The 10,402-nt window shown below is 63.7% G+C and overlaps 2 protein-coding genes across 4 annotated transcripts; both read left to right on the top strand.

Annotated features, from left to right (window-relative positions):
* Positions 1 to 1,218: 1,218 nt before the first annotated feature.
* On the top strand, positions 1,219 to 5,092 carry TRIM50 (tripartite motif containing 50; the record flags this gene model as incomplete). Its single annotated transcript, XM_084273039.1, has 6 exons — positions 1,219 to 1,623; positions 2,382 to 2,477; positions 3,297 to 3,527; positions 3,795 to 3,817; positions 4,055 to 4,179; positions 4,471 to 5,092. The coding sequence occupies 6 exons, from the start codon at positions 1,219 to 1,221 to the stop codon at positions 5,076 to 5,078; spliced, it is 1,488 nt and encodes a 495-aa protein (XP_084129165.1). The 3' UTR covers positions 5,079 to 5,092.
* Positions 5,093 to 5,916: 824 nt separating this feature from the next.
* Positions 5,917 to 9,280, top strand: NSUN5 (NOP2/Sun RNA methyltransferase 5). Of its 3 annotated transcripts, none has more exons than XM_084273152.1 (10): positions 5,917 to 6,029; positions 6,292 to 6,414; positions 6,537 to 6,681; positions 6,764 to 6,872; positions 7,160 to 7,298; positions 7,693 to 7,808; positions 8,180 to 8,358; positions 8,435 to 8,639; positions 8,712 to 8,861; positions 9,018 to 9,280. In XM_084273152.1, the coding sequence occupies exons 1-10, from the start codon at positions 5,937 to 5,939 to the stop codon at positions 9,091 to 9,093; spliced, it is 1,335 nt and encodes a 444-aa protein (XP_084129278.1). In that variant the 5' UTR covers positions 5,917 to 5,936; the 3' UTR covers positions 9,094 to 9,280. The 3 variants fall into 3 exon arrangements, with proteins under 3 accessions (XP_084129278.1, XP_084129277.1, XP_084129279.1); XM_084273151.1 differs by having other exon boundaries at positions 6,507 to 6,681; XM_084273153.1 differs by lacking the exon at positions 8,712 to 8,861 and having other exon boundaries at positions 6,507 to 6,681.
* Positions 9,281 to 10,402: the final 1,122 nt, after the last annotated feature.

Genomic DNA, 10,402 nt, shown 5'->3' with positions numbered 1-10,402 from the left:
CAGAGGGACAGGGCGAGCCGAGCCCAAGGAGGAAGCAGTGCGGGGCAGGTGAGTTGTGTGGCGAGCAGGAGGCTGTCATTCGGGTCTCCAGATGTGTGTCTGTGTGAGTAGAGGGAACAGCTGGAGCTGGTTTCCCCACATGGGGTCCTGCAGTGTCCGATGGGTCACAAGCTGACGACCGACCTTGCTTCACCGAGCTCCTGCAGCCATGTGTGATAAACATCAAGCTCAGGTCGCAGCCTCCCCTTTCCCCAGGGAAATCACCAAGTCTCTGACTTTAGGTTCATTTTCTTCAGGTTGTGTCTTTGATTTGCCCAGGATCCTCACTGTTCCATCCCACAGCGCTGGGAACAGCAGGGAGGACAATGCTGCTCACGCCAGCCACACGCAGCCCCGGGGCTGGCAGGGGTGCTGGTGTGGGGTGCTGTGGGCACCAGAGACCGCAGTGTGTTTCAAGGGAGTGAGCCACAGTCACAGCCCAGCACGCTGTGCCTCAGTTTCCCAACCCTTGTATCAGCTGGATCCAGCTTACAGTGTTTACTGGGAGGTGACTGTCCCATCTCCCAGGCAAACATGCTCTTTCTGGTCTGCTTATGTGTTGGTGCATCGCTGGGGCTGACACCAGTCCTTTGGGGGATGTCCACGAGACAGAGACCCACAGGGATGCATACAGGGCAGGGCAGCCCTGGGATTTTTCAGCAGGAAGTCCCTCTCTGCTCACACACTGACCCAGCCAGCCCTGACCCAGGGGTCTGGCAGCCCTGTCCCGGGGGTCTGGCAGCCCTGACCCAGGGGTCTGGCAGCCCTGTCCCGGGGGTCTGGCAGCCCTGCCCTGGGGGTCTCTCAGCTCTGCCAGTGGGTCTGGAGCTCTGCCTGGGGCTCTGGCAGCTCTGCCCAGTAGCAGGCCCAGCAGGGAACAGCTTGGTGGTGACTTCCCACACCTCAGGCAGGTCCAGCAGCCATGGCCAGGTGTTACCTCACATCTCCAGAGCCCAAACCCATTGTGGGTTCAAAGAGGCATCTGGGACTTGGTGTGGAGCCCAGCAATGGGTTTGTGCCTGTCTGTGCTGCTGCCCACAGGGTGGAGGAGTCTCTCTGGTCCCCTTTCCCCAGCTGCTGAGCTCTGTCTTTACTCATCCCTGCTTCTCTTGCTCTTGGAACACGACTGGTCTCTCCCCCTGTGTTTCCCAGCCCAGGTCTGTGCAGGAAGGTGGCAGGATGGCTCGGAAGATGAGCATCCAGGAGCTGGAGGACCAGCTCCTCTGCCCCATCTGCTTGGAGGTCTTCAAGGAGCCCCTGATGCTGCAGTGTGGGCACTCATACTGCAAGCCCTGTGTGGTGTCCCTCTCTGGAGAGCTGGACGGGCAGTTCCTGTGCCCCGTGTGCCGCCAGACAGTGGACTGCAGCGCCTCGCCGCCCAACGTCACGCTGGCCCGCCTCATCGAGGTGCTGCAGAGCCGGGGGGAGGCAGAGCCCGGCGGAGAGTCCTGCCCCACGCACCACAACCCCCTCAGCCTCTTCTGCGAGGCCGACCAGGAGGTGATCTGCGGCCTGTGCGGCACCATCGGCGACCACCGCCAGCACAAGATCACCCCCATCTCTACTGCCTACTGTCGGATGAAGGTTTGGCAGGGGGCTGGAGGGGGTTGCTGGGGTGGGGGTGAGGGGCACCTCCGGTGCTTGCTGGCCAAAGCTCTTTCAAGGGCAGGCTGGAACCGGCACCAGCATGGGGAGCGCGGTCCCGCAGCACAGCCAGAGGTTCTGCAGGCTGAGCACATCCCCAGCTGCGAGGGCTCAGGGTTGGTGGTGGTTGGGAGAGCTGGGAAGTGTCGGTGGGGCCTTTCAAGCCTGTTTCCAAATACCATCAGAAAAAGCCTGGAGATAAGGGCTGGGGGAAGGTGCCGCGGGAGAGCAGGGAAACAGCAGCCCCAGCCAGGCAGAGTAAACAGCTGGCGTCCCCTGCCCAGCATCACATGAAAGCCCCGGGAATGGAAAAAGAACAGGGGCACCCGTCCCCTCCACTCCTGGCACCGGGGAGATAAGAGCAGGCGGCGCCCCAAACGCTCTGGCCCCAGCGCCAGGGACGTGCCGCCAGCCCGGTGCCGGTTTGCAGCCGCTTGGCACCCGCTCGCCCGGCGCGGAGCAGCCACGGAGGGTCAGGGGTGGGAGCATCCAGATTGGGGTGATGCTCTGAGCACTCCCCTGCCTCTGGCCACCCTAAAGCCTCTAGCTGAGAAGAGTCAAGGTCAGCAGGATGTGCAGGGCCCCCGAAAGCTTATGGGAACATGGGCTCTGAGGGCAGGGTGCTCCTTGCGGGGGGGGCTGTGGTCAGGGAGGCTGCCACAGATGTCCCTCCTACTGGGGTCTCGCCATCTTTTCAGGAGGAGCTGGCTGTGCTGCTGACTGACGTCCACCAGTACAAGAGGAACCTGGATGAACACTTCAGCAAGCTCATCAACAACAAGAGCCGCATCGCAGTGAGTGCCCTGTGCAGGGGGAGCCTGTGTCCCCAAGTCCTCCACATCCCACACAGACCCCGGAGCAACCTCTGCTCCTGGGTCTCCCCAGTGCTCCTCCTCTCCTTCTCTTTACCCTTCTCCCCAAGGTTCACATTCCCCACCAAACTTGGGGGTTAAACACGGAGCTGTTTTTGGGAAGGGCGACATACCCCTCTCTGGTGGCACAGCCCTGTTTTTCGATCGGGTGACGTAACCCTCACTGAGCACCCTGGCAGAGCTGGTGTGACCCAGTGTCCTTGGAGGTGGGGAGACAATGGGTGGGAAGGACCCTGCTCAGAGCAGGCTTCCCAGGCGGAGTAATCCTGCTGGTTTCACATTGGTTTATGCCTGGGTTAGCTGCATGACTGTTTCCCACACGGTACATGTCTCTGAGGGACCTCCTGGCATCCCTTCTGAGCCCAAAGCTTCCGCGTGGGGCTCCTCAGAAGGGCTTAACCCGAGTGAAAGAGGAGCTGCACTCTTCTCCCCCCTTAGCCCAGGATGCAGGCTGCTCCCTGGGAGCTGCAGGATCCAAGAGCTCTTTCAGGGCTCTGGTAGAGCTGCTTGGGACATTTAGGAAGCCAAAATCTGGGGAAGTAAGGCGGGCGTAGCAGGGTGGTGAGGACAGCAGGATGAAACAAGGTACAGCCTGTTGTGGAGAGCTGCTCTTTGCTTGGGAAGCCAGCAGAAGGCAGCTCGGTGGGACACGCTGATGTTGGTGGCATCTCTGAAACTGAAAAGTGGGTGAAGGGGATGAGGCAAGGCAGCCCTGCCCAGCCCCATGCCTTCCCCTGGCAGAACGAGGCAGATGTCTTCAAGTTGGTGATCCGGAAGGAATTTCAGGAGCTGCACAGGTACATCGATGAGGAGAAGGTCACCTTCCAGGAGAGCGTCGAGGGGAAGGCAGCCCAGATCATAGCCTGCATTGAGTCCCAGGTCAAGCAGACATCAGAGGCCCTGCAGAGGCTTAGAGAGATGCAGAGCGCTCTGGAGGCACTCAGCAATGAAAGCCAGCTTGATTTCATCCGGGTGAGTGCACTTGCCAGCAAAGGCAGTGATGGTCCAGCCAGGGTCTCCAGCCCTCAGGCCCGCTTCCCTTTGTGGTGGGAACCCTTGCCCCCCTTCCCTTGTGGTGGGAGAGCCACAAGAGGCTGTGCCCTCAGCTCTCCCAGGAGAGGAGAGCCCTGGCCTCACAAGCTTGGGGCACGGATGTGCGGAGCTGTGACCATGTGGAAGAGCTGCCAGTCTGTCTGCTCCCACCACGGACTCTCTCTCTTTTTCTCTTGTGTTTTCCAGAAATACGGCTCCTCCCAGTTCAGGTGAGTGCTGGGACCCAGCAGCACCAGCGGGGATGGCAGTGCCTCCGCACCAGCGGCGTCTCAGCATTGCTGGGGCAGCCCCACACAGACACTGCTGTTGTGGTGGCAGCCAGAGCCAGAGCCACGCACTCAGCCCCAGCGGGGGCAGGAGCAGGTGGCTCCGTGCGGTGGCTCCACCATCACGGCAGCCAGGTGAGAAGAGGTCGCACACTGTCCCTGTCACCTGTGTCATTCCAGGTCAGAGCTCCCCAGCCTGCCGCCCGGCGATGGCATCTTTAGCCCCGTGTCCTTCAAGCCCTGTTTCCACCAGGATGACATCAAGATGACGGTGTGGAAGCGCCTGCACCGCCGTGTCCTTCCAGGTACCGACTTGTCCTGCTGGCAACGTGCCGGAGCCCCAGCTCCCTGCGCCTGGGACAGGCTGCCCAGCCTGCAGCACGCTGCCCCAGCCTCTTGTCCTGCTCTCCACATGTGTTCCCTACCCCTGGAGAGCTCCTGGAGCAGTGGCTGGCCGTGTCTCATGCTGGGAGCAGCCTGCTCTGGCTGCTTAAAGCTCAGCAGGGCCCGTTTGTTGAGCTGTGCTGGCCCCAGAGAGGCTCAGAGCCAGACCCTTGCCTGCTGCTGGGCCTGACACCTGCCTGCTTTCCTCCTAGCTCCAGAGACGCTGAAGCTGGACCCGGTGACAGCGCATCCCCTCCTGGAGCTCTTCAAGGGCGACACGGTGGTGCAGTGTGGGCTGTACCAGCGCCGGGACAGCAACCCCAAGCGCTTCGACTCCAGCAACTGCATCCTCACCTGCAAGGGCTTCTCCTGTGGCCAGCACTACTGGGAGGTGATTGTGGGCACCAGGAACCACTGGCGCTTGGGTATCATCAAGGGCACGGTCAGCCGCAAAGGGAAGCTCAGCAAGTCTCCCGAAAATGGCGTGTGGCTTATTGGCCTGAAGGAAGGGAAGGTCTACGAGGCCTTCAGCACCCCACGGGTCACCCTGCCCCTGACCACCCGGCCCCAGCGCATCGGCATCTACCTGCACTATGAGAAGGGCGAGCTGACCTTCTACAGCGCCGACCACCCCGACGAGCTCAGCCCCATCTACACCTTCCAGGCTGAGTTCCAGGGCCAGCTCTACCCCATCGTGGACCTGTGCTGGCCGGAGCGGGGGCCCTACTCGCCCCCCATCATCCTGCCCACGCCCGCTGCGAGCCGGCACCCCCCAGTGCTGTACAACCACCCCATCCCAGAGGATCCCACGAAGATGTAGGCTGGCTGTGGATGGGGCGGCGGCTGAGGGCCTGCAGCAGGGTCAGTCAGGCTGTGTGAAGCTGGGCTATGGCAGAGGAAGCTGCTGCAGGCAGGAGAGCCCTTCCCCTCTCCTCCTCCCCGGGCACAGAGTGCCAGTCTTGACCTCAGAACCCCCATCCCGATCTCGCAGGCTGACCCGAAAGCGTGGCCAGCCTGGGATGAGGAACCAGCCTGGGAGGGTGGGCCGTGAGCACCCGGGTCCCGCTGCCCTGGCTGTCCTTTGAATAAACAGAGCTTAGGCCAAGCGAGTGGGCTGCTGGCTGCTGCGGCCTGCGCCCGGGAACCCGCCGGGCCCCGGCTGCGCTCCGGGAGGCGGCGGGGGGGGGGGCCCGGCCTGCGCGGGCGGCGCCTCTCCCGCTGCTCAGGGCCGGGGCTGGCTGGGAGAGCCGTGTGCGGGGTTCCGGGCCGGGACCGTGGGGGCAGCCGGGCTCAGGCACCCCGGCAGCGGCGCCTGGGAGAGCCACTCCCACCAGCAGCGGCCGTTCGGGCCCGACCCTACGGCTTCCGCCAGAGTCCGCGCCCGGGCCGGGCCGGGGCACAGCCCCGCAGCGCCGCCGGGCCTGGCCCGAGCTCCCGATACTGCGGCGGGGCTCGGCTGGGCGGCGGCATCACCGCGGCCAGCTCGGGCTCCACAGAGGCCCCGGCCCGCTTCGCTCCAGCCGGAGCGAACCCGCCTCTCCGGGGAACCCCCGGCCCGGCCCCCGGCGGGTGATCACGGGGCCCGAGCGCTGTCGGCTCCGCCCCGGCTCCACCCCCCCCCCGCCCCGTTCCCTCCCGCTGCCCGGAGGTGTCGCCGCCGGAAGTGGCGCACGCGGCCATGGCGCTGTACAGCGCGGCCGCCGCCGTCCTGGAGGGGCTGGAGCGCGGCGGCGGCGGCCTCAAGAGCCTCGTGTACAACAGCGGCTTCCCGGTGCGGGCCGGGCCGGGCCGGGCCGGGGGGGAGCGGGGCGGGAGGGGCTGGGGCGCGGAGGAGGCAAGGCGGGGAGAGGCCGGGGCCGAGGGGGGCTGGGGGGGCCGGAGCCACGGGCAGGCGTGGGGGGCGCAGGCCCGAGGCCGGGGAGGGCCGGGGGTCGCAGGAAGGAGCCGGGGGGCGCTGGGAGGAGCCGGGGGGCTCTGGGAGGAGCCGGGGGGCGCTCAGGCTCCGGCCCCCTCGCTGAGTCCCGGCCCCGCAGCACATCCGGCAGCTGTACGCGCTGGTGTCCGAGACGCTCCGCTACTCCCCGGTGCTGGAGGAGCTGCTGGCCGGCGCCGCGCTGCTGCAGGCCGAGAAGAAGCTGCCCCCACAGCTGGCCAAGGTGAGGGCGGCCGGGGCGGCGGGGCCCGGGGGGGAGGGGGGCCTGGACGGGCCTGGGGTGGCCCCGGGCCCGGCTCACCCACGGCCTCGCAGGTGCTGGTGTACGACCTGCTCTTCGGTAAGGGCCTGAAGTGCGGCGGCCGCTGGAAGGCGCTGGCCCGGCGGCACCGTGCCCGGCTGGAGGCCGAGCTGGCCCGCCTGAAGGTGCGGCAGAAGGTGAGCAGCAACGAGGAGCTCCTGGCCCCGGCGCAGGCTGCGAGCCCTGGAGGTGAGTGGGGCCCCCAGGCCCGGTGCTCTCCCCGTGCTGGCAGTGGTGGTGGGCTGTGCCTGACACGGTGGGGGTTCCTCAGCCTCCCAGGTACCACGCTACGTCCGAGTCAACACCCTGAAGACTTGTGTAGACGATGTGATTGACTTCTTCAAGCGCCAGGGCTACTCCTACTTGGGCAAGGCAGCCAGGTACGCGTCTTCTTTCTGCCATCTCACCTTATCTGGGATGTTGGTGAGCGGTGAGGGCTTGGGAGGAGGTTGGAACACGGGCTGAAGGTTGTTGGTCTCGGTGCTCACGGTGACCAGGTTGGGTCTCCATCATGTGCTCCTCTTACTTGGTGCCTTTCTGCCTCTCTGGGTGCTGCCTGGTGCTGAAGCAGAGAGGATATGTGGGGCAAAGGAGGTTCTCAGCCTGGGCTCTAGCGAGGGCATCATGAAGCAGGACTGTGTTCATCCTCCTTGTGTCTCCTGGGCAGTGTGGAGGACCTGAGGGGCCTCTCTGGGAAGAAATTCTTGTTGGATCTTCACCTACCGGAGCTGCTGGTTTTCCCGCCGCAGACGGACTTCCACGACAACCTGCTGTACACTTCAGGACACATAATTCTGCAGGACAAGGTGGGGGAGCTGGGGAGTGGGAGGCTGCAGGATCAGGAAAACCCCTGACATGGAGTGGAGGGTTGGCCCTTTGCTCCGTGCCAGTGACTGGGCTTTGGGCTGACTGACGTGGGCTGGTTGGAGGCTGTGAATGTTCCCCCCCAGTTTTACTCCTGTAGCCTGCAGGGATGGGATGAATTGCTCTGAACTGAGCTCTAGAAATGCCCTGTAGGAGCTGGGGACCAGCATCTGGGAGGAGTGTGGGGCTGTGGGTCGGGCAGCAGCTTCCAGGGGTGGGTGGTGGGGGTGGGCTCAGCTCTGGGACTGCCTGTGACCCGCAGCACCAGCCCTGCCCTGAGGAGGGGCCTGGGGTATTTGCTGCCCACAGCTCTCACTGGGCTTTGCTCTCTTGCAGGCCAGCTGCCTCCCTGCCTTCCTCCTCAGCCCTGCTGCTGGCTCCCATGTCATTGATGCCTGTGCTGCGCCAGGGAATAAGACCAGCCACCTGGCTGCCATCCTGAAGAACAAAGGGTGAGGGCAGGGAAAGGAGTGCAGGGGGTCCTGGTCCCCCCAAGCCCTCAGAGAGCACCAGGAAAGGAGTTGGCAAGAGCTGCAGCCTGTCACCCTGCCCTGCTAATGGGCTGATGCTGGTGTCTCTGACTGACAGTGCTGGGCCATTGGGAGGGCCTAAGGGGGATGTGAAATCATGTAGGGGTTCAGTTCCCAACCCCTGCCCCTGTCCTGGGCCTGATACCAGCCTTGTGCAGTCCTCTTGCCTGGGGGGGACAGCTCCTGAGCTCTGCCCGCCCAGCAGGCAGATGGGTTGGGGCTGCTGGGGCAGCCTGGCGCTGTCAGCGTGGCTCCTGGTGCTGGCTGGGGTGCTGATGGGGCTCTGCCTTCAGTCAGATCTTCGCCTTCGACGTGGACACCAAGCGCCTGGCCACCATGAACACCATGCTGATGCGGGCTGGGGTCACCGGCTTCCAGCTGGCCCAGCAGGACTTCCTGACGGTGGATCCTGGAGACCCCAAGTACAGCAAAGTGACCTGTATCCTCCTTGACCCGTCCTGCAGTGGCTCAGGTAACCACGGGGCTCTGACCACCCCACCCACAGTTGGGCTCCGGGTGCCCTGAGCCCTGACCTGCTCTCCCCCCAGGGATGGTGAGCCGGCTGCCCAGGGAGGAGGCTGCCCCGAGCGCTCAGCGGCTGCAGGCACTGGCTGGCTTCCAGCGCAAGGTCCTGAGCCATGCCCTGAGCTTCCCCGCTCTCCAGCGCCTGGTCTACTCCACCTGCTCCCTGCACCAGGAGGAGAATGAGGACGTGGTACACGCTGTGCTGCAGGAGCAGGGCTCAGCCTTCAGGTGTGTTGGGTGCTGGGGGCTGCAGTGGGGGTGTTGGTGGGGCTCTGCCCTGACCCCTGTCCTGTCCCCCAGGCTGGTGAACGCCTTCCCGGCCTGGCCCTGCCGAGGACTCGCCACCTTCCCCAGTGCAGAGTGCTGCCTCCGCGCCTCCCCCGCAGACACGCTCACCCAGGGCTTCTTCGTGGCTGTCCTGGAGCGGTGTGGGGACACTGCTGACCCTGGGTGAGAGGGGATGGGGGTCTGGTGGGAGGGTGGGACAGGACAGACACATGGAACCACAGCTGGGTGGGCGCTTCTTCCCCGGCACGAGGAGGAGTGAGGGGTCTGGCAGGAGCCGTGGTCCTGCCGTGAGCCCCGGTGTGTGGTTCTTGTCCACAGGGTCCTGCCAGCAGCAGAGGAGGAGCCACAGCCACAGCCAGCTCCCAGGAAGAGGAAAAAGCAGCGGGTGAAGTAAAGAACGTTTTGTAGGACTGTCTGGTGGGGCCCAGCACTGGTGAAGCTTCAAACCAGCTGCAGCACAGTGGGATTCTGCCCGGCCTTGCTGCCCCAGGACCTGCCTGGAGTGGGGGACACTGCTCACCTGGGCAGCCCGCAACAGCACGGCCTCCAAACAGTGAAATAATAAAATGTAATAATCCTAATCCTGTCCTTGTCCCTGCTTTGGAACAGGGGAGTGAGGAGACCCAGCCTGGGGTTCCCATGCTGCAGCTGCCGCTCGGGCCCCGGAGTCACAGGCAGCCAGGCAGGTGGAGCACAGTCTTTTTATTTTAAACCAGAGACCTAAGAAGCAAGAAGAGAATCGCAGTGTTCACATGGAAACCCTCTCCAGCTGCACCAGGAACGGCCCACATCTTCATTCAGAGTTAAAACCCAGCCTCCTCAGGCAGCCCTAGTGCCAGGGGCTGTCCCCTCCATGGGGGCAGCACCACCAGCCAGCACACCCTAGGGCCCCTGTGCTGTGCCCCAGGCCACGCCTGGCACTGCCTGTGCCAGACCCCAGCCCAGGCTCTCTTGTCCCCGAGGCCCTGTCTGGCATCTGCTGCTGCCACCCCAGCAGGCTCAGGGCAGAGGGGACGCACCAGGGCTGCTCTGCTCTAAAGCCCCACGCTGCTGGGGAAGGGTAGATACCCCCCCCCGCCAGCTTGGGTCTTGCAGGGCTGTGTCCCTGCTGCACCCCACAGCACCTGGCCACCTCCCTCCTCCTGCCTGCTGGGAGAAGCAGCTCATTCCTGGCAGCCAAACCGCTGAGGGCTGGAACGCGCGAGAGCTCCTGCTCCTCAGAGGAAGAATGAAATAAAAAAACAAAGGAAAAGGGGGGGTTTAGTCACATCCACATACATCACATTTTAAAATCAAGGAGATGTTAAAAGGCGGGGAGGAGCAGGCACTGGCTGGGCCCATGGGATGGAGCTGCCTTTCCCCAGCACAACTCATCCCACGGGCAGAGCCACGAGCCGGGCTGGCTCCTCGCCGCGCCGGACACACAGCTAAACTACCAACAGCCACGGGGGTTTGGCAACCTCATTGAACCAAGCTTGAAGGAACTCAAAAGGCAAAGTAGCTTAAATATAAAAATAAATTTTTATTTTGTTAAAAAACGTTTAAATATTTGTTGTTTTTTTCTTCTTTTTTTTTTTTTTTTCTATAATTTAGGTTCTGGCAGACACACACACTCACACGGCTCGGAGAGTAAAAAACCCGGCAGCAAAGCACTCCTGGAAGTGGTGGGGAGCCCGTGGGCAGGGGTGCTTATCCCTTGCCCA

This window comes from Gallinula chloropus (assembly GCF_964237585.1).
Source record: "Gallinula chloropus genome assembly, chromosome: 19".
In the NCBI taxonomy this organism is placed as follows: domain Eukaryota; kingdom Metazoa; phylum Chordata; class Aves; order Gruiformes; family Rallidae; genus Gallinula; species Gallinula chloropus.
The sequence above is the reverse complement of the archived record's forward strand: the minus strand, read 5'-3'. Positions and strand labels throughout refer to the sequence as shown.